Source organism: Gopherus flavomarginatus, chromosome 2 (assembly GCF_025201925.1).
Source record: "Gopherus flavomarginatus isolate rGopFla2 chromosome 2, rGopFla2.mat.asm, whole genome shotgun sequence".
Classification (NCBI taxonomy): domain Eukaryota; kingdom Metazoa; phylum Chordata; order Testudines; family Testudinidae; genus Gopherus; species Gopherus flavomarginatus.
The window spans coordinates 156,288,601-156,312,336 of record NC_066618.1 but is presented as its reverse complement, the minus strand read 5'-3'; the positions used below and the strand labels follow the sequence as shown (position 1 = coordinate 156,312,336).

The following is a 23,736-nucleotide window of genomic DNA, read 5'->3' as shown; positions in this document are numbered from 1 at the left end:
GGGAAACAAGGGATGCTTCTGAATGGGAGAGAGAATCCGCAGCCCCACAGTTTTGGTTATTAAACCACTGGTTCCCGATGGCAGGGAATGGCCCCATATTTAAATGGAGGAAATGGTGAAGAACTTTTACCCTTCATGATCTGCTGAAGTTCCATTTGCAGCGTCTGGACTGCACGCCCAGGGTGGTCGCCCGCTGTGCGTTTGATCCGGTGGATAGAAAGACGACCGTCCACCACAGCTGCTACGTCATCATCTTCAAGGAAAATCACTCTGTTGGTATGCTCAATGACAGCACTATAAAGAGAATAGACCAGTTGCCATAGAACAATACAAAGAGGATGGGGGCTAGAGCTAAGTCCATAATCTAACCTGCCATTTATTTAAAGAACTTGCACAGTTCACTTTTTAGTGTGTCATTATTTGATTAATTTAAGACTCCACTTTTAGAAGTGTCTATGAATTCCTAAGGCAAAATGTATCATGCAACAGCGTAGTCTAATCATTGCAAGCCACGCACTGGATTCTATTCCCACCTCCGCTGTTGACTTGGGCCATTTCTACACTGGAAAAATAGGTTTGAAAATACAAGCTTTTATCTGATGTGATTTGAAACACGACTTCGGACAGGGAAAACCATATTTAAATACATCGGCTGGTTATAGTTAACCTCCTGTTTACCTAGCATAGAAATGGCCTTGGACAAGTCACTTAATCTCTGTGTAAAAGAGGGATAAGACACATGGGTATCCTAAGGCTGTATGCTTAAAGCTCTTCAAAACTCTCAGATGAAAGGAGCTGCAGAAAGCAATTATGGTCACACTTGCATGTGTTTCTGGAACAAACACTGGTACTTTACTAAAATGCTAAAGACTGATGGTTTCACCAAGGATTCAACAAAGTTAGTTTTTTACCATTAGCTTTTACCCTCCAGTAGGGTTAACATAAAAGATTTTTATGGAGATACAGGGAATAAGGCATGCACAGTGTTCTTAGAAGAACTATACAACTCTCCTCAATTTCTGTGTCTGTCTTTTTAATTTAGGCCACTGTCTTCACAAGATTTCCATTACTCACCTCTGGAATCGTTAACTGATGAACTTGTACTGGGACAATGCCACAGTAATAATACAAGTCTTCATTAAGCTGCCTTTCACCCCCCTCCCCAGCATCAGTGAAGAGGAGCATGCAATTTATGAATGGCAAGTACGTGACATCTAGTTGATGTCTGTAAGACACTATGAAAGTTGTTACACACCCTTTGCTAAGTATTGATGAAGTAACAGTTGTAACCCAGGTTACCCATTAGGGCTCTAAATTTAAAGGGCATGTCAACAGTTGTCTTGGAATCCATGCTGAAGAATCTCACCTTGCATCAGAAGCAAAATAGTACTCCACAGCTTTCTCTTCAACAGGGAAAAGACAGGTGGTGCTGTCGATACGGGAGAGGCTGCAGCTTCCTTTCTTGTCTTTACCTGTCATGTTATACACTGGATTAGCAATCAGTGTCACATACACACTGCAATGTGTCAATCTTGATCACCGTTCCCAACTCACAGTACTAACATGAAGCATTATTTTGAACACTTCACATTTTGGTTGAGATCAAGAGGCTATAGTCAATTTAACACTGATGAAAATAGGCTTAGCGAAAGCAATCAGGATTTTTTTTCTGGGTAACATTATTTGTTCCCTTTCTTAGTTTGCTTACATGGCACTAAAAGCTTTTTGGAGTGACTTTACTTGACATTAAACACGCTATAGATATGTTCCATACTTGTAGTGTATCTACAGAGCACTTCAATAAAAGAACTAAACTAGGAAGTCTGTACGATTCTACTCTGAAAAATGACTCAAAAATCATTTCACAAGGTTTCACATTTATTAGATCCCAAGATTTTTTCACTCACTCTGTCCTGCTTACAGGTTTAAACATTTTTCTTTTTTAACTGCTGTGCACACTCATCGTGGTGTTTGAGAGGCAAGCGGGACTCTCTCTCTACTTTACATCCCCATGTTTAATAAAAATTCTCCAAACCAAAAGCAAACTCTCTTTCTCCTGGCCCATTTGCTATTGGCGTTCGTACAATGGCCATGGAGAACAAGAGCTCAGTACTGTTTTTGCGAGACCAGAAGTGGAGCAACTGACAAATGAACTTCTCACAATTTTGGTCCAAGCTTGTAACATTGGCAGCCTGCAGTCTGGGCAATCAGATTTAACAGCTCATAGGAAATATTTCTGTTGGTCCAAGGAGGTGTGACTAACAGCAATGAGCCGTAGGAGACATTTTGGGGATGTTGGTAGAAATTTTTCCAAAAGCCTAAAATTTCACTCAAAATTCTCTCTAGTATTCCAAATTTTTTTTCTTAACTTCAAGAAAATTGTTTACCAGTGAAGACTAAGACTGTGGTATAGTCTGAGAGAAGTGGCTAACAGCGGCTGCTTAATATTTGAACTTGGACAAAATACTAAACATGCCAGAGAGAGGCACAGTGCATCGGCAGGGAGTGATAAAGAGAAGTCACAGAGGATAGATGGGTTATTCTACAAGGTTCTCTTTTCTATTCTGTCTAAAATTAAAGGATCACAAATTTTAAGTTGACATAAGGAATACGCTCTACAGGCCTGATTATTTCACTTGTACTAAAATAGTATAAACTGGGTAACATTTTAATTACAGAACGTGTACTTCACTGATTTAAATACCCTCCCCCCAACAATAGTATTAATATTCAGATCAATACAGCTGCAATTTAGTTAAGTTTTCCAAAAACTTTTCTCTAAAATAAAAAATATTGCTTTCATGTTGATACTGAGAAAATAAGGAAGTTCCACTAAACCAACAGTTCAGAGCGCTTCAGATTTCTAGGTTCCTTTCAGTTTGCAAATCAGAAAACAAAAGAACACAACCACCAGAAAAGGCAGAGCAGTGATGGTGCTAGTGGCCATTCTCCAAATAAACCGCGCACCCTTGATTGAAACATGCAGATGGTCTTTCCCCAGGTAGGACATTTCACTGCATCATCTTTATTATGTCAGCATTGCTTTCCATTAGAGTCAATCTTTTCGTCATCAGCACTTAAGAAGGTCAGTTTCAGCAAACCAAGGCCAGCTGCATATCATAAGTGGATGTCTCACTGATAAGGATTGCCTGGCTGCCACTTATTAGGATCTAACAGCAACAATTTCTCACCTTCAGAACACTGACTGCTATCGCCCACTCAGGGCTCGCATCACAGCCCCAAAAAAGGGGGAGATTTTGCAGACAATTGGGGGGGGGGGGGGGGCGGAGAGAATAAAACAAGCGCTTCAAAATCCCTCGGAGGAAAAACTGCTGAGCATATTTTGATACCATATCAACCTCCACTGTAGCAATTACAAGCATATGCTCGTTTTAAAATGCTAACATAGCACAGATTAATATTAGCTTCTACTTAATATGAGATATTCTCTATGCTTACTTGAGCAAGGCTACATTTGAATTGCTTTCAGAGGCACTTGCAAAGACCGAGTGGCATATGTTAATGTCACTGTCTTTGACTAAAACCACCGTCCGTTCTAGATAATTCCTAGGGATAATATGAAACCCTACTGCCAGCTAACAAAGGAAGAGCTGCGCATCATGCCTAGGCTGTCAGCAGAAGTTCTTACCACTGGTGTGAAATGTTTTTGAAAAGTGAGAAATCAACCAATTTATTGCATTTTAACTAGACAGACTGTGGCTTGCCACAGAATCTTTATCTATGCGTACAAAGATGGAAGGAAGCAGAAATCGCCTACTCCTTACACTTCAAGAGTTAACAAGAACTAGGATCCCTACCGCACCTGGACCACGATTGCCTCCGTAGCTTCAAAACCCTCAAAAACTTCCTATCACTGCCATCTTATTGAGGTCACTCACTATTCCAACCATGTGCATCCCATTATGACGTACCTACATAAAATTATATTCAGCCCTGCGCAACTATGAAATCTTAGCACCTTGTGGAGTCAGCACACTGTACTTGTAGGTTTGCGCTACAGCACAAATCTTAGGCTTACCAAATCTGCCTCTCTCAATATCTCCCAAAGACAGCATTTTCAGCAGAATTTGGTCAGTTCTGGGTTGCTCCCCCTGCCCCCTCTATTTTAACTTGAGGCTTTGGGTAAAATTGTCAAAAGTCAAAGACACTTTCAAAGAAAGTGAGTCCCGCTTAAAGTCAATGGACTTGGGTTTTTAAGTGCCTATGTTACTTTTGAACACGGGATGCAGGCAATTTTTACCATTAACACTAACTTCCAGGGAAACTTGTTGAACATGTGGCACAACAAACTTTTGCACGCCACCTCTCCTTTGGCTTGTATTAAATATAATGGTAACCACTGTCTACTCAAATAATCAGTTTTCCCCAGGTTACAAGGGGATGTAGTTAATAAAGGTTACCTGGATGAGCTATTGGCACAGGAAGAACTTCAACAGCATTGAGGTTCAAATTCTCCAGTGGCACAAGCCCACACATTTCAACCACATGCTACTGACAATGATGTCCTACTGATTTACACCATGTAAGTATCATGCCCCATCCTTTTTCTTTAATAGAGAACTCTCCTAACATAGCTGAACACTTTGTCAGATCGTAAGTGAAAGGTTATTTTTAAAACAGAAATCGAGTACTTGAGAAAACAGATTATTTATTAACAACCTAATGATTCATTGCAGCTAAAGGCACACCCCAAACTCAAAACACACAAACAGATTTTTGTAAAAGAGTCTGGATACAAGGAGCAAAAGCTGCAATTTGAACCTCATTGTATCCGTGATGTGCTGTAGATCAGATGAACTACGTTTTGCTCAAAACACAGTTCTGCTTCGGTGACAAGATTTCCCAGCATCAAAGTGGTTTCTAATTCCAATGGAGTTTAATTTCACTGTTTTTAAACTTATTCACTCTTTCGTGCAGTGAATAATGCTGCATGGAATTCATGAAAGAACCTATACCGAAAACATCAGTTAGCTAAGTTAACGCTCACAACGTACTACATACATGTTCAGAATCACTAGAACACTGACACTAGGGGAAAAGGTGGGTTTTTTTGTATTTATTTGTGGTGTTTATAAAGAAGAAATCCCTATCTTCTGGTTTGTTTCATTTTTCTACATGGAAAGCAATCATCACATACTAAAGAGGCAGTTCTAATTTCCCTTATTTTCAATTCTTTCGCTAAGAAAAAACCAGCAGAACTTGTAGTATTAAAGAGATGTCTCAAGTAGGCACCTTTCTCCACTTCTATGGATATTCCACCAACAGAATGATCCATAGACTGCACAGCTGAAAATGTAACAAGAAAGAAAAATAACTTCACACAATCAGTGGAAAATAATAATTTTAAATAGTGTAACAATATAACTTAAAAGAGAACCAGTCACTTCTAATTTACCTGTTCTGTACAGTATTGGAATGTGGTCAGTGGAGAGCTTGTGTTCACTTCGAACTCCAATCAGCAGGGGGCTTCCTCGTCTGCAAACGAAACATGGAGCTGTAACTGAGGGTATGTCTACACTATGGGATTATCCCGATTTTACATAAATCAGTTTTGTAAAACAGATTGTATAAAATCGAGTGCACGCAGCCACACTGAGCACATTAATCTGGTGGTGTGTGTCCATGTACCGAGGCTAGCATCAATTTACCGAGGCTAGCGTCGATTTCTGGAGCGTTGCACTGTGGGTAGTTATCCTATAGCTATCCCATAGTTCCCGCAGTCTCCCCCGCCCATTGGAATTCTGGGTTGAGATCCCAATGCATGATGGCGCAAAAACAGTGTCGCGGGTGATTCTGGGTAAATGCCGTCACTCATTCCTTCCTCCATGAAAGCAACGGCAGACAATCATTTCGCGCCCTTTTTCCATGGATTGCCCTGGCAGACGCCATAGCACGGCAACCATGGAGCCCGTTTTGCCTTTTGTCACTGTCACCGTATATGTACTGGATGCCGCTGACAGCGGCGGTACTGCAGCGCTACACGGCAACATTCATTTGCCTTTGCAAGATAGCAGAGACGGTTATCAGTCGTTCTGTACTGTCTGCTGCTGTCATGGGTGCTCTTGGCTTGGCCTTCACTGAGGTCGGCCAGGGGTGCAAAGACAAAAACGGGAATGACTCCCTGAGTCATTCCCTCCTTTATGTTGTATCTAAAAATAGAGTCAGTCCTGTCTTGAATATGGGGCAAGTGTACTAGAGAACCAGTGTACCAGAGAACCAGAGAGCACAGCCGCTCCGTGTCAGACCCCACAGAAATGATGAGCTGCATCCCATTCTAGGGGGTTGCCCCCGCAACAACCCCACTCGTTGCCTCCCTCCTCCCCGAACCCTCCTGGGCTACCGTTGCAGTGTCCCTCCCATTTGTTTGATGAAGTAATAAAGAATGCAGGAATAAGAAACAGAGTTTTTAGTGAGATAAAATGAGGGGCAGGCAGCCTCCAGCTGCTATGATAGTCCAGACAGTACAGAATCTTTTCTTTAGACATGAAGGGGGGGGGGGGGCAGCTAATGGAGCTCAGCCCCCAGTTGCTATGATGATGACGGTTACCAGCCGTTCTGTACCATCTGCCAGGAATGACCAGGAGTCATTCCTATTTTTACCCAGGCGCCCCAGCCGACCTCACCTGAGGCCAGCCAGGAGCACTCACGGGATGATAACGAGGACGGCTACCAGTCCTTCTGCACTGTACTGTCTGCCACCGGGGAAGGGAGAGGATGCTGCTGTTCAGTGCCGCAGCACCGCGTCTACCAGCAGCATGCAGTAGACATACGGTGACACTGAAAAAAGTCAAGAAACGATTTTTTTCCCTTTTCTTTCACGGGGGGAGAAGAGGGTAAATTGACGAGATATACTCTGAACCATCCCGGACAATGTGTTTGACCCTACAGGCATTGGGAGCTCAGCCAAGAATGCAAATGCTTTTCGGAAACTGCGGGGACTGTGGGATAGCTGGAGTCCTCGGTACCCCGTCAATCCCTCCATGAGCAACCATTTGATTCTTTGGCTTTCCGTTACACTTGTAACGCAGCACTGCGCTGAGTCCCTGCTGTGGACTCTGTCTATCATAGCCTGGAGATTTTTTTCAAATGCTTTGGCATTTCGTCTTCTGTAACGGAGCTCTGATAGAACAGATTTGTCTCCCCATACAGCGATCAGATCCCGTATCTCCCGTACGCTCCATGCGGGAGCTCTTTTTGGATTTGGGACCGCATCGCCACCCGGGCTGATCAGAGCTCCACGCTGGCCAAACAGGAAATGAAATTCAAAAGTTCGCGGGGCTTTTCCTGTCTACCTGGCCACTGCATCCGAGTTCAGATTGCTGTCCAGAGCGGTCACAGTGGTGCACTGTGGGATACCACCCAGAGGCCAATACCATCGATTTGCAGCCACACTAAACCTAATCCGACATGGCAATACCGATTTCAGCGCTACCCCTCTCGTTGGGGAGGAGTACAGAAACCGGTTTAAAGAGCCCTTTATATTACTATATAGGGCCTCGTTGTGTGGACAGGTGCAGGGTTAAACCGGTTTAATGCTGCTAAATTCGGTTTAAATGCATAGTGTAGACCAGGCCTGATACACCGAGCTTCAACAGAGAAACCTTAACCCTGAGGGACTGCTGTTCAACACTAATGTATCTAAACCAATTAACCTCATCCAGCTGGTTTTATTGAATCTCATAAACCAATGAATTGTGAAGAAAGTGAAGGAGGCTGCAAGTTATAGGAAAAAATTCTGATCTCAGTTACACACTGACCTTCCCCAAACGAAAATACAAATTTAGCGTTCACCCTTTCCAGGAACAGAGCTAGACAACGGGATATGAAGGCAAAGGCTAAAAGCAACAAAGACTTAAAACTAGGGCAGATTCCCTAACATGAGCACTGAAATCCTGCACTTGCATGCTCAAGCCAGTGCTTTGAATGGTTATTACCCATTATATGCACCTAATGGCAGATACTAAAATTGAGGTTTTCAAAGCTTAGTAGGAATTTAGCCACACTTTAATTAAAATTAATGGGAATGGTGTGGCTAAATCTCTTGGTTGGCTTTTGAAAGTCTAAGTGTGGGATTTAGAGGTCCTATTAAGGCACTTGCATGATACACTTGAAAATCAAACTAACTCAATTTATTAAAAATAAGTAAAGTAACTAAATAAAAGGGGTGTCCCTCCAAGGCTTTAGGTGCCATTGCCATACATTACAAGTCCCCGACCCACAAATCTGACTTCTCTCTCCAAGGCCCACCTCCACAGCAGCCTTCACAAACAGATCTGCCTCATGGCATGCCCCAAAGGCCAAGAGACCTAGGTTATTTCAGACCAGTTGTACAGGAGTATAAGCGAGATTCTGACCACAAATCTGGTATTGAAGTATTTCTCCAAAAGAGGCCTGTTGAAGAGTTTTGTGCTGAGATGGGGGAAAGAGAGGAGAAAAAAGTATGCAACACAGAAAATTAAGATTTTCACAGAGTACAGAAAGAGCATCCTCTATGTTACTCTCCTCTGACTTATACACTAGCCATCATCAGCAAGAAGGGAAAGGGGATAATATATGGAGATATACCTATCTCCCAGAACTAGAAGAGACCTTGAAATGTCATTGAGTCCAGCCCCTGCCTTCACTAGCAGGACCAGGTACTGATTTTGCCCCAGATCCCTAAGTGGCCCGCTCAGGGATTGAGCTCACAACCCTGGGTTTAGCAGGCCAATGCTCAAACCACTGAGCTATCCTTCGCTCCAAAAATATATTTGCTTTATTGTGATTAAAAGGGGAATACTGTCTATTGAGAGATACAATAGCAATCTTTACCTGGTGCCAACTGCTTGACCATGGTAATGGACGCTTTTAAACACAAGGGCAAAAGCACCTTCCTGGAAAGAAAGGTGGAACATACAAATTATTGTACCATTTCAAACTACCCTTACAGCCACATGTTTCAAACACCAGCATGTAACTTTCACCCATAAGAACATTCTTGTTCAACAAAACAACTGCCCGGTGGCACATATTTCATCGTCACTGATTATTTCGGGTGCCTAGTTTTGACTCTGTCCAGCTTAATTCTCTTGTTCTAAGCCAGTTATTTTTAAAAAACAGGACTCCCTGGTTAGGCTTAACTGCCTACCACTATAAAAGCTCTTACACCAATTCAGAATTTGGTGAGCTGACGTACTGCACCTGCGTCTGTTCGCAAAATTGTTTGCCACTTGGAACAAATACCGTGGAAAATCTGTGCATGGCCTCGGGCTGCTGCCATTTTCCTGGCATTCCATGGTTATTAACCTTAATTGTCTCCAGAACAAAATAGCACCAGAAGGAAGTAAACTACTCTTTTTACGCACAGGACTGTCCATAATATTAATAAAAAAATCTTAGGTAAACATACATGCTTTTCAAGAAAGTTTCCACAAGAGGTCAGCATTTCTTCCATTACTGGAGTTTTACAACCAACCACCCTTAGGTCCAGATTCAGCAAAGGAAACACAGGCTTAACTTTAAGTATGTCCTAATGATGTCAATGGGACTCAAGCACAAGCTTAAATTCTGTCCTAAACAGGGATGCTCTCCTAAGACAGGGCTTTAGATTAAGACTTAGAGAAGAAATATATGTACTACTGCAAACACACACACTGTGGAGAGCCCTTTTGCTACCAATAATCTTATGCCTTTTTTTTTTTTAAACCCCACACAATCCATACTTGAACTGTGGAACTCATTGCCACAATATCTCATGTCTATAGCCATGTCTACTCTAGAAGCACTTTATCAAGACAGGAATACTGGCATACTATACCAGCTAAGTACTGCTAGTAAGGACCCAGCCATACAAGCAAAGCTGTGCTTTGTACCAGTACAGTAAAACCATCCCTGCAAGCGCAACCATCTTTCCTGATAAAAGCATAGTTTTGCTGACATAGCTGCGCCTCCACATTAGAGGCGTCTGCTAGCACAGCTAAGTCGGGCAGGGATCATACCTTGTCCCACTCCTGACTGACAAAGCTATGCCAGCAAAAGTTTACAATGTAGATCTGGCCTACAAGCTTAGCAGGATTAAACATTTACATGAACAATATCCATAGTTGCAGTAGATAAGAATATAAATTCTTGCACTTCACGAGATAAACCAAACACTGATTGCCTGGAAGAAACATCTCCGCACAGGTTATTCTTCAATTGTCCATTTTGGGATTTCTTGCACTACTCACTGAAGAATATGGAAGACAGACAGCCTGTTGGACTATACTGACCATTCGTCAGCTGAGTATTGCAATTCCAGTGTTCCGACTTTCAAATATTTTAGCATAGCTTTTATTTTCATGTGAGACACCACCAGAAGCATTGCCTCTGGGTCTAAAAAAAAAAAAAAAAAAAAAAAGGTTTTAATCAACCAATTTTTAAAATTAATTACTATATTACCAGTTGCTGGATAACCCTCTCCACCAGGGTGGTGAAGCTAATGTCATCACTTTCGCGGTTGTCATACATGTACTTGACAAGCTTGGCAATGGTTTCTGTGTCGGTCTCAGACTCAAAATCATACCCTTTGCTTTCCTGAAAGCAAACCAAAAAAACCCAAGTTGTTGTTATTGTTCATTATTTGTAATGTCTAGAAGTGCTAGACCAGGATCCTATTGTGTTGGGCACTGTACAAACTCAGGAGAGATAGTCCCTGCCCCCAAAAAGCTCACAATCTAAGTGTAAAACAAGAGATAAACATTGATACTGACAGATAGAAGAGTACAAGGAAATAATGAGACAACAGCGGTCAGCCTGATACGCAGTGGGTTTCAGCACACCAGCACCTTAACTGTTATCAAGTTCTTTGTAGGTATCATGGAGGGTTTTGAAGGCGGACAGGGCGGTAGCTTTGCAGATGTTTACAAGGAGCTTCTTTTAAGCACTAAGGTGCTAGTTAGAAAATATAACAAGTGGATGATGGAGGCTGGAATCATGGGCCAATCGGAGGTGGAAGTCGACAGTGAATGAAAGAGGATAGTTGAATGAAGCTAAGCAGTGTAGGGCCTTGAAAGTGAAGACAATTAGCTTATGTCTGATGAGATGGAGAAAGGGGAAGCAGTAGAGGGATGACATGGTCAAAGTGACAGGCTAGAAGAATTATCTTGGCAGCAGCAGCATTCTGAACGGATAGGAGCAGATTCTGAATGGATATTTGTCAAGGCAAGACACAAGAATGTAGTAAATCAAGACACGAGATGAGGACATTAGACGCTTTGGTGGGAACAGATTCAGTGGAGCGCAAGGGGCAAAAACAGGACTGGAAAAGAACTCTAGACAGTGATTTACACAGGAAATTCAATATCTTAGAGATGAAAGGATGAGGCAGAGATGGGGAAGTAGCTGGAGATGCAGAAGGGCTCAAGGTTTTTTGTTGTTAAGATGGGGAGACTAAAACGTGCTTGTATTGTGAAGGGTAGGAGACAGAGCAGAGTGAGAAATTAAAGGAAAAGAGTAAGGGATGGAATCAGAGTGGATACAAGGGAGATCTGCAGATGAGATGTGATGGGGCTGTTCACTGTTAATGTAGACAACAGAGGAGAGTCTTGCAGCACACACAAACACAGTTACTGCATAGACTGTCCCTATTTAAGCAGTTCACTAAGTAAGGAAAAACATTCACACAAGAATTCATAAGTCTTATCAACCAATCTCGTGCACAGCAAATATCTCCACAACAGTCTTCTTTCTTGTATAATCTGTCTCACGCTACCCATATATCAGGGTGCTCTGGATGTATGAAACTGGGTACAGGGCATGGGGGAGCTACTCTGTCAATAGCAAAGATCAAAGGATTATGGAGTCCTGTTAGCAGAGCAATTTCCATTACCCTCCAAAGGCCAGAGCATCAGAATAGATCCTTCAACCTGAAAGAGAAGATTCCCAACCTCATACACATGAAGGTATGATCAGTCCATGAGACTTGAGGGGTAATTTCCATCCCTTCAATTTCTACTCTCCACCCACAAACCAGATCTAAGCATGGGCAGCCATATGAGCTGAGTTTATGGCTATTTGAGATAATCCCATGGTCACCATGAAAGCCATAAAGTCTTCAGCTGTCTCAGAAGCATCTCCAGCTTTGTATGTTAAAATCACTGGGCACTATTACCATCTGTAGTTTCCACACCACAGTAGCAAGAAATTTAGGCAACTAATCAAGGACTTTGAGATTTAACCAGCACTAGGTGCCATTATAACTTTATTCCAGAGCTTAGACACACAGCTAGTTTTACTCACCAAAAATTTTCTCAGATCTTTGTAGTTGGTTATAATGCCATTGTGGATAACAATAAATTCTAGAGAATAAAAAAAAAAGTGTTAATTCTAAAAGATATGTGAATATTTTACATACCTTAAACACCATATGAAGCATTTTATTCTAATAAGCATATTTACACAGTAGTAGAAGCATCAAAATAGTGATCGGCTTCTATAATTCACTGCAATTACCCTGCACAGATTGCTCTCTGTTAGCAAGGACTGTTCTAAACTGTATGCATTAATACCATCTAGGACACTGGCTCTCAAACATTTTTACTGGTGACCCCTTTCACATAGCAAGTCTCTGTGTGCGACACCACCCCCTTTATCGACCCCTCATTTGAGAACCACTGATCTAGGACTTATGCGATGCCTTTCCATCAATAAATCTCATTACAAAGATGGAGAACTTAAGGTACAGAAACATTAAGTGCCTTCCTCATTAGGCCTGTGTTAGAAGTAGAGCATTGAATAACCTGTTGAGAGCAAATATTTAAAGAAAACTCAATCTGTCATCTTTTGAGAGTGGTTTATTTAACTTCCATGGAATTTTAAAAAATGTATTTAATGCATCCAGCTGCCATGATGATATGCCGTGTATTAGTAAATACCAATTCCTATGACAATGTCTTCTTAGTATCATTGCATGCAATACAGAATAGAGATAATTTTCCTAATGTAAAAGATGAGAATCTAGGCCAGCCTTCGTGTGTGCCATTACCCTAAATTACTATACATGTTAATCACATCAGGTCTTAGTGCTCAGGACTTTAAACATGTACAAACCATTTTCCAAGTCAATGGCTGTATTATTTCCGTTTCAAGCATTCAGAATCACAACACATTTGAAGGAGTGGACAAAGTAGTTTTGCAGAAGTTTTGTAACCAGAAGATTACTGAATATATTTATTATATACTTGTAACATTTTTATGTGCAGTGCTCATCTAAACAATATACAATTAGCGATGATCCTTTTCTACACGAGCTATTATTGTATCTCGGTTGGTTGGTTTGTTTTGTTTTACAATACAAAAATCAGATGGTTAGAGCCAAAAGTGGTTCTATTTCAAAATCATCAGAAACTGGTTGGTAATGTCTCCTGGAATTCTAAATATCTTGAGCTTGTTTTTTAATCCAGTCAGTTTTCACTGAACCATCGTTTGACAACGCTTAAATCTCCCAGGATGAGCTTAGCAGGGATGGAGGATGGTCTTGTGTTTAACACACAGGACACAGAATAGGAGACCTAGGTTCTATTCCCAGCTCTGTCACTGGCCTGCCGGGTGACCTTGGGCAAGTCACCTCTCATGCCTCAGTTTCCCCATCTGTACAGTGGGGATACTTTGTCAAGTGCTTTGAGATCTCGGAATGGAAAGTTCTGTAAGAGGTAAATATTGTTATTACCCAGCTCTGCCACAAACCACCATCTGTAAGTGAGAATGCTAACAATTATAGGTTCACCACAGTTCATAAAGTATTTTTAAGATTTGAGCTGGTGCATAGATAAGAGCCAAGCTGCCTTCTGCAGCAATACAAAGGACAAAGCAACCTTTACCAAATGACGGCCAAAAGAGAGAAATAAACAAAGAAAATTACATTATAAAAAAACCCCATTTGTTAGCAACATCCCATTTATTATGATGGTTGGGAAAATACCTGTACAGAGTTTACTGTAGGCCTTGAGATCTTACTTTTGCAGTCAATATTGATTTACTGAAGTCCCGAGGCACCATCACAATGCAAATAATTAATACGACTGCCTCTTACTGCAAAAGTGATTCATCATCATCATAAAAAAATAGTCTGATGCTGTTCTTATTGAAGTCAATGACCAAACTCTGGTGGGATTCAAAAGGAGCAAGATTAGGATCATGGCTTGAAACAGAATAACGATTCCTGCGCCCTGCCTCCAAGCACGTGCTCTCACAGAGGCATAGGCAGCACTGCACCAATGGAGTTTTAGTATGAAGTACTCAACTAAGTGGCAATTTGCAAGAGCATATTCATCGCTCAGAATTCCTAACAGCCATTACTCTCCCCATTCACACAAATAAATACTTGCCCATGCAGTGCAGGATCTTACCATTATTTTTATCTGAGCGCTGTGGGTGGCTATTGACGGGATTGGGCTCACCATGGGTAGCCCATCGGGTATGTGCGATGCCAAGATGTACATCAAACTCGATGTCCAGGTCCATATCCTGTTGTTCTGCAGATGGAAGTGTAAAAATGTTACATTATCCGAACCTGATCCAATTCACATTGAAAGCAACGTGAGATGGGTCAGGCTTTCAGAGCGTAACAGGCAATGCAGTAAGTTACATGGAGACAAATATTCGAGTAAAAATATAATCCTAAAACTATTAGCACAAAGCAAGCAAAACATCAGGTACACAGTTATTGGGTACGTCTACACTACAGGGTAATTTTGAATTAACTTAAACCGGTTTTATAAAACAGATATTATAAAGTCGATTGCATGCGTCCACACTAGGCACATTAATTCGGCGGTGTGCGTCCATGGTCCGAGGCTAGCATCGATTTCCGGAGCGTTGCACTCTGGGTAGCTATTCCGTAGCTATCCCACAGTTCCCGCAGTCTCCCCTGCCCCTTGGAATTCTGGGTTGAGATCCCAGTGCCTGATGGGGCAAAAATCATTGTCGTGGGTGGTTCTGGGTACAGCCTTACCCCTCCCTTCCTGAAAACAGCAGACAACCGTTTTGCGCCTTTTTTCCTGGGTGAACTGAAAGCAAACGCCATAGCACAGCAAGCATGGACCCTGCTCAGATCAATAGCGCAATCGTGGATGTTGTAAACACCTCGCACATTCTCGTGCAGTCTATAGTGAATCATGAACTGCAAAGGCAGGCGAGGAGGAGGCAGCTACGGCAGCACGGCGACGAGACTGATGAGGACATGGACACTGAATTCTCCCTAACTGTGGGCCCCCGCGCTTTGGAGCTCCTGCTGGTAATGGGGGAGGTTCTACCCATTGAACGCCGATTTTGGGCTCAGGAAACAAGCACAGACTGATGGGACCACATAGTTTTGCAGGTGTGGGACGATTTGCAGTGGCTGCGAAACTTTCGCATGCGTAAGAGCACTTTCTTTGAACTTTGTGACTTGCTTTCCCCTGCCCTGAAATGCCATAATACCAAGATGAGAGCAGCCCTCACAGTGGAGAAGCGAGTGGCAATAGCCCTCTGGAAGCTTGCAATGCCAGACAGCTACCGGTCAGGCAGGAATCAATTTGGAGTGGGAAAATCTACTGTGGGGGCTGCTGTGTTGCAAGTAGCCAAAGCAATCATTAAGCTGCTGCTACGAAAGGTTGTGACTCTGGGAAACGTGCAGGTCATAGTGGATGGCTTTGCTGCAATTGGATTCCCTAACTGTGGGGGGGCGATAGATGGAACCCATATCCCTATCTTGGCACCGGAGCACCAGGGCACCCAGTACATAAACCGCAAGGGGGGGTCACCAACATCCACGTGGGATGGCCAGGAAGGGTTCATGACGCTCGCGTCTTCAGAAGCACTGCTCTGTTTAAACGGCTGCAGCAAGGGACTTACTTCCCGGACCAGAAAATAACAGTTGGGGATGTTGAAATGCCTGTCGTTATCCTGGGTGACCCAGCCTACCCCTTGATGCCATGGCTCATGAAGCCATACACAGGCAGCCTGGACAGTGGTCAGGAGCTGTTCAACTACAGGCTGAGCAAGTGCAGGATGGTGGTAGAATGTGCATTTGGCCGTTTAAAGGCTCGCTGGCGAACGTTACTCACTCGCTCAGACCTCAGCCAAACCAATGTCCCCTTTGTTATTGCTGCTTGCTGTGTGCTCCACAATCTCTGTGAAAGTAAGGGGGAGACCTTTATGGCGGAGTGGGAGGCTGAGGCAAATCACCTGGCCACTGATTACGCGCAGCCAGACACCAGGGAGATTAGAAGAGCTCCCCAGGAAGCAGTGCGCATCAGAGAAGCCTTGAAAACGAGTTTCGTCACGGGCCAGGGTACGATGTGACTGCTGTGTTTGTTTCCCCTTCATGAACCTCCCCCCCTTTATTGACTCCTCCTGTAAGCAACCCACCCTCCTCCTTCGATTACAGCTTGCTTATGGAAATAAAGTCACTATTGTTTAAAAAGCATGTATTCTTTCTTAAAAGTCATTCCCTGTAAGCAACTCACTCTCCCCCTTCGTTTAAAAAGCATGTAATTATAAAAAGAGGAAGAGAATTAACAAGGTATCCCGGGAGTGGTTTGGGAGGAGGATAGGAGGGAAGGAAAAGGCCATTAAGCACGTTTCAATGTAATGACAGCCTTTTGGTTGGACTGTCCACGGGGGTGGAGTGGGCTGGTGCACAAAGCCTTCCCCCGCGCGTTCTTACACGTCTGGGTGAGGAAGACATGGAACATGGTGAGTAATGAGGGTGGTTAAACATGGGCTGCAGCGCCACTCTGTGACCCCGCTGCTCCTCCTGAAGATCCACCAGACGTCGGAGGATGTCAGTTTGATCACGCAGCAGCTCCAGCGTTGCATCCCGCCACCGCTGATCTTCCTGCCGCCACCTCTCATCTCAAGCCTCTCTCCTATCCTCACGTTCACTGGCATCTTTCCTGTACTTTGCTACCATGTCCTTCCACTCCCTCAGATGAGCTCTTTCATTGCGGGTTACCTCCATGATTTCTGAGAACATTTCATCTCGCGTCCTTTTCTTCCTCCGCCTTATCTGAGCTATCCTTGGGGATGGAGTAGGGAGGCTTGAAAAATGTGCAGTTGCATGAGTGGGGGAAAATAGGGAGAGAAGGATTATAGAAGTTACATTTTACAGAACAATGGTTATACTCTTTCACAGTGAACAACACTATTCACCTTACATAGCACATGTGATTTCACTACAAGGTTGCATTTGGAATATTTTAATATTGAGTGCCTACGGCTCTGGTGTTACAGATCAACACAGATGCAGGTCCATGCATCACAATTCAGCTTGCATGCTGTCATGGTAAGGCATACCTTCTACCTTTGCTGCTTCTTTCCTGTTAACAAGGAGCAGTAGACGCCAACCGCTCCCGCCTCAATCCAATTCTCTAGAATTGCTTTACCCCTCCCCCCACCGCATGGCTGGTATCATGGAAGATCACTGCTAATCACCAACCTTTGTCCCCCCGCCCCACACCGCGTGGCTGGTAGCTTGGAAGACTCCTGCTGGCCAAACGCTAAAAAGCTCAGCGTTATCCTTCCCCCCCTCCCGCATCTCTCTGTCCCCTTACTTAAATTCCTTAATTTCAACCAGGTTACCATGAACGATATCACTCTGCTGAGGATAACAGAGTGAGATAAAGAATGGATGTTTCTTGAATGCCTGCAATCACCGGGTCCATACGCAGCTAGGCTTTGTCATGCAATGATACCCGATTACTTGCTACATGCATGGCGTGGTCAAGTGTCCTACCATGGTGGACGGAACAAGGCTGCCTTGCCCAGAAACCTTCTGCAAAGGCTTTTGAAGTACCTCCAGGAGCGCTTCATGGAGCTGTCCCTGGAGGATTTCCGCTCCATACCCAGACATGTTAACAAACTTTTCCAGTAACTTTACTGGCTGCTAATGCATACAAAGCCCTCATGGCAAATCAATCATTAAAAAACGCTTGCTTTTAAACCATGTTTTATATTTACAAAGGTACACTCCCCAGAGGTCGCTTCCATGGCTTCACTGTCTGGGCTAGTGGCTTGGGAGGGCTGGGAGGGTAATTCCATCTGGGTCACAAATAGCTCCTGGCTGCTGGGGAGAATGGAGAGCTGTGTGCTCTCTGCAAGCTCTTCCTCCTCTTCCTCATCTTCCCCCTCCGCTGAATCCTCATCCATGGTTGAGATTATAACCCCCACCTCGGAAACCATGGACAAGGGGGGGTAGTGGTAGCACAGCCCCCTAAAATTGCATGCAGCTCAGCATAGAAGCGGTATGTTTTTGGCCGAGACCCTGATCTTCCCTTTGCTGCTTTGGTTTTCTGGTAGGCTTGTCTGAGCTCCTTTACTTTCACTCTGCACTGCACTGAGTCCCTGTGGTCCTGGAAATTTTTTCAAAAGTTTTTTCATTTAGTCTTTTGGAACACAGTTCTGTTAGCACTGAATCCTCTCCCCATATAGCGATAAGATCCAGTACCTCTTGTGCGGTCCATGCTGGTGCTCTTTTTCTATTCTCAGGAGACTGCATTGTTACCGGTGCTGATGAGCTCTGCGTGGTCACCTATGCTGCTGAGAGCTCCACGCTGGCCAAACAGGAAATGCAATTCAAAAGTTCGCGGGGCTTTTCCTGTATACCTGGCCAGTGCATTAGCGTTCAGATTCCTGTCCACAGCGGCCAGTGGTGCACTGTGGGATACCGCCTGGAGGCCAATAACTTCAATTTGCGGCCACACTAACCCTAAATCGATATGTTAATATCGATTTTAGCGTTACTCCTCTCATCGGGGAGTATAGAAATAGATTTAAAGAGCCCTTTAAATCGATATAAAGTTCATTGTAGTGTGGACGGGGACATCGTTAAATTGATTTAACGCTGTTAAAATTGGTTTAACTGCAAGTGTGGACCAGGCCATTGGCAGTCTAGACCATGCCACAGCCCAAGCCAATAAAGTGATGATTTCTCACGTGATGAAGGATCTTTCCATCTGAGATACACAGCCTGATCCTGGGAATCCTTTCCTCTGAGCCACATTACTGATTAGTACCGCTGACTCATGTATAAAGATTTGCAATATCAAATATCAGATGTTTAATTAGCTGCCGATCTTTTAATAAATTTACCAACATGATTTTCTTTTAGGATCTCCACTCACACAAAAATCGGAGCATTCCAAGTATTGCCTATTAACGCCAAAACTGTTTTGGGCAGGTGTTAATATTCTCTAAGCTCTTCTTCGGGCAAAAAGTATCCCAACACCAGGGCATTTCCGACAAGTTCACAAAATCATTTCAGTTCTTCAGCAAGAACATCTTTGTTTTGCCACACTGAGTCCTCAATAAGAAGCAATTAGACAGCATCACTTGTTTATACTGTATATATTTTCTCCTGAAAACATTTTCAACTCTGATAATCTTTTCTCCTGCACATTGAGGAAATATCTATGAATTTTACTTATGTAGCTTTCGCATGCTTTTATTAACGAATAAGCCAATGGGAACATGATTGTGCATCAATGGGAGAATCTTACAAAACTAGGACCATAATTCTCAAATGTACACTTCAGGAGCTATTAAGAAGTTTATAGCACTTGTTAGTAAAGAATAAACCTGTTATGTTGGACAATCATTTACTCATTGTTCTTCTCAATTGTTTGTTTCCAGCCTATCAAGCCTTAAACAGGAAAGCTTTAGTGAGAAGAGGGTGGGAACTGGTAAACTGAGTAAAAGCTCACATACCATAGCAATTGGCAGCATGTTTCAACAAAGCCTTCCATTCTCCAAGTAGTTTGGTGACACGCCTGTCAGGGAACTCACATGACAAACCCATCTATCCCCCCAGCTCAACCCCTTCCAACTTACTATATGGCTTTCAGTTTACTTCACATACCTATAAAGATACATTAACAAAATGATTCATGTGGCTGATTTGTAAGTCTCACTCATCTGGCGATTCCATTGCTTTTTATTCTCAGAGAGAAAATAACCTTTAACAAGTCACCCAATTTTATTTTCATCCCTTGTGTTGGCCCATCATCTCTGATGCTATTGAAATATTATCTCTGTCTGACCAAGCATAATCACCTTACACAATATTAAATTAGAATCCCCAACAGTAACAATTTAGTGCCTGAAAAGTATCAAATTAATCTTCTCTTGGTAGACATTCATCCTCTTGTTCAGAGATTACCTTTTCTGTTTTTCTTAACAGCTTTTCATAGACCATAATATAGTTTTCTAAATTGATTTTACCACAAGTGCTTAAATCTTATTATTCCAGTGTCTTTCTTTTTTACTGAATATATACAGTATAACCTTGTTTACTCAGACTTTGGACTTAGCTGAATTAAGGTCAGGTCCACACATTTCATGTAGATCAATGAGGTTTTACAATAGACTTGAGTTTATCTTAGTAATGATAAAGTTACATTAAAAGGCTACAGAATCGGTTTCTCTAAGTTTCATATATAAGAATCCTTTAAGTTAAATAAATATGCTGTAACTGAAGTTACTAACACCTGAAAATCAGGATACTAACTAAAAACAACCATCAACTATGGTGGCAGATACCTGCAAGTTCATGCAGTGCTTACCTAAACTTTACAGAAAACAATTGTTTGCAGTTCTGTTTCCTACAGAGATTTGACTAATTTAAAAATCTGATTCTATCCAGGACATAAAAGGGTTTAGAAATAGAAAGCAGAATACCTCACTTCCTGCTCTCTCATCAATTTGTCAGTTCCACTTATAAGTATATTAGTATTTTTTCTACTCCAATTCCTTAGCTCATCTACTGTGCACCTCAAGATGAAACTAGGGTTTGCACTACAAGATATTTAGATTATTCAGAAATGTAAAGTCAATTTATTAAGGCTAAATTCAAAATGTCCTAATGGATGATTTTTTCATGCTTGCAGGGGAGGAAGGAGTTTATTTTTTAGAATGGAAATAAAATATATCCACATATAGATGGATTCTTATTAATGTTGTAATATTATTTTCACTATTTTGCTTTATTTAGATGAGAAACTAATACACAGTCAATTCCCTTTCTAAAAGGTTGCTGAGCCAAGGTGGAGGGGGGGGGGCAGAGAAAAACGGCCGGAGGAGGAGCCAAAGGGGGCATGGCCAGAGAAGGAGCCAAGGGTGGGCACCTTTTTTATGTTTGCTTCCCCCGCACTTAGAGAACCTGGCTACGTCACTGGGTTGCTCCTTATTTTGAGAACTTCATTTCAAATTTACCAAAATAAATGGGCCCCAATCCAGCAAACATTTACAAGCACTTGTGAATCCTAGTGAATGAAATGGGACTACTCTTTGGTGTGAAGTAAGGCTGTTGATTAATTGCAGTTAACTCACGCGATTAATTCAAAAATATTAATTGTGATTAACTGCAGTTTTATTCACACTGTTAAACAGAATACCAATTGAAATGTATTAAATATTTTGGATGTTTTTCTACATTTTCAAATATAATGATTTCAATTACAATACAGAATACAAAGTATACAGTATTCACTTTATATTATTTTTATTTAAATATTTGCACTGTAAAAATGATTAAAGAAATAGTATTTTTCAATTCACCTCATACAAATATCGTAGTGCATTCTCTCTATCATGAAAGCGCAACTTACAAATGTAGATTTTTTTTGTTACATAACTGCACTCAAAAACAATGTAAAACTTTAGAGCCTACAAATCCACTCAGTCCTACTTTTAAAGCCAATCACTAACAGAAACAAGTTTACTTACATTTACAGGAGACAATGCTGCCCACTTCTTATTTACATCACCTGAAAGTGAGAACAGATGTTCACATGGCACTTTTGTAGTGGCATTGCAAGGTATTTACGTGCCAGATATGCTAAACATTCGTATGCCCCTTCATGCTTTGGCCACCATTCCAGAAGATATGCTTCCATGCTGATGACGCTTACTAAAAAAATAATGTGTTAATTAAATTTGTGACTGAACTCCTTTGGGGGAGAATTGTATATCTCCTGCTCCTGTGTTTTACCCACATTCTGCCATATATTTCATGTTATAGCAAACTCGGATGATGACCCAGCATGTTGTTCATTTTAAGAACACTTTCACTGTAGATTTCACAAAATGCAAAGAAGGTACCAATGTGAGATTTCTAAAGATAGCTACAGCACTCAACACAAGGTTTAAGAACCTGAAGTGCCTTCCAAAATCTGAGAGGGACGAGGTGTGGAGCATGCTTTCAGAAGTCTTAACAGAGCAACACTCTGAAGCAGAAACCACAGAACCCGAACCACCAAAAAAGAAAATCAACCTTCTGCTTGTGACATCTGACTCAGATGATGAAAATGAACATGCGTTGGTCTGCACTGCTTTGCATCATTATTGAGCAGAACCCATTATTAGCATGGACACATCCTCTGGAATGGCGGTTGAAGCATAAGGGACATATGAATCTTTAGAGCATCTGGCACGTAACTATCTTGCAGCGCCGGTCACAACACTGCCATGAGAACACCTTTTCTCACTTTCAGGTGATGTTGTAAACAAGAAGCAGGCAGCATTATCTCCTGCAAATGTAAACAAACGTATTTGTCTGAGCGATTGGCTTTAAAAGAAGTACGACAGAGTGGACTTGCAGGCTCTAAAGTTTTACATTGTTTTATTTTTGAATGCAGATTTTTTGTACATAATTCTACATTTGTAAATTCAACTTTCGTGATAAAGAGATTTGACACAGTACTTGTATTAAGTGAATTGAAAAATACTATTTATTTTATTTTTACAGTGCAAATATCTATAAAAAATAAATAAGGTGAGCACTGTATACTTTGTATTCTGTGTTGTAATTGAAATCAAAATATTTGAAAATGTGGAAAACATCCAAAAATATTTATATAAATAGTAGTCTATTATTGTTTAATTGCGCGATTAATTTGTTTTATCGCTTGACAGCCCTAGTGTGAAGTTAAGCATGTGCTTAAGTACTTTGCTGGATTTGGGCCTTAAACTGTACTGATCTGAAAATTTCCACTTAATAAATACAACACAGAGATTAACTCAATATAATCAGTCAAATTTGTGAATTTCAGATTGTACGATGAACAAACCCTTACAGAATATTTAAACTCCCTTGCCCTAGAAAAAACCCTAAGATGTTTATTAATACTTTTCAGTTACATCTTCCACTAGTAAAGACATTTTTCTCCCATGTAAAACAGTACTGTACCATTGTGCGTATAGCAGCATACCAACAGATAGCTGATGATTTTACTAGGACTCAGCTTGACAGATCAAAGACTTCCTTGTTCAGAAGTTGTGTCCCTCAAACAATACTAAGGACAGAATTCATACGATACATAATATCTCAATATACATGAGATTGAGGTTAAAGGGTACTTAACATGCAAAGACTCATGATATTTTTGGAAAGGGGGAGTGTAATACATACTGTTAATCTCTTCATCCAGAGCCTTCACTTTCCCCTTCTTTTTGATTAATTGGATTTTGCCGGCATTAGCCTCCCAGTCTTTGTCATTTCCTCCATCGATTCCCACACCTAACAGTTTCCCGCAAAAAACAAATAAATTGTGAAGCACAGAAATTTATGTTGCACTATCTGTGTTTTATATATTATGAAAAGGCACGCTCAAATCCTTGAATGAAAGGCACTGAGAATATTTTTATGTAAATCTGCAATTACTACTCAGAAAACTTTTTATGTATTCTGGTGCAACAATGTTTTAATTCCCGAAAACTGGA

The 23,736-nt window shown here is 41.8% G+C and overlaps 1 protein-coding gene across 3 annotated transcripts in view; it reads right to left on the bottom strand.

The window, feature by feature from the left end:
• The window catches only part of GFPT1 (glutamine--fructose-6-phosphate transaminase 1), a 63,103-nt gene that overhangs the window by 14,270 nt on the left and 25,097 nt on the right, over window positions 1-23,736 (bottom strand). Inside the window, exons 3-11 of one of the 3 annotated variants that reach the window (XM_050939974.1) lie at window positions 23,426-23,533; window positions 14,388-14,513; window positions 12,280-12,338; window positions 10,441-10,575; window positions 8,833-8,894; window positions 5,417-5,496; window positions 5,254-5,307; window positions 1,367-1,472; window positions 131-294 (exon numbers count right to left, since the gene is read on the bottom strand). In XM_050939974.1, coding sequence (XP_050795931.1) covers window positions 131-294; window positions 1,367-1,472; window positions 5,254-5,307; window positions 5,417-5,496; window positions 8,833-8,894; window positions 10,441-10,575; window positions 12,280-12,338; window positions 14,388-14,513; window positions 23,426-23,533 — 894 coding nt within the window. Of the gene's footprint in view, window positions 1-130; window positions 295-1,366; window positions 1,473-5,253; window positions 5,308-5,416; window positions 5,497-8,832; window positions 8,895-10,440; window positions 10,576-12,279; window positions 12,339-14,387; window positions 14,514-16,687; window positions 17,073-23,425; window positions 23,534-23,736 lie in introns of those variants that run through there. The other 2 variants (XM_050939976.1, XM_050939975.1) reach the window with 2 other exon arrangements.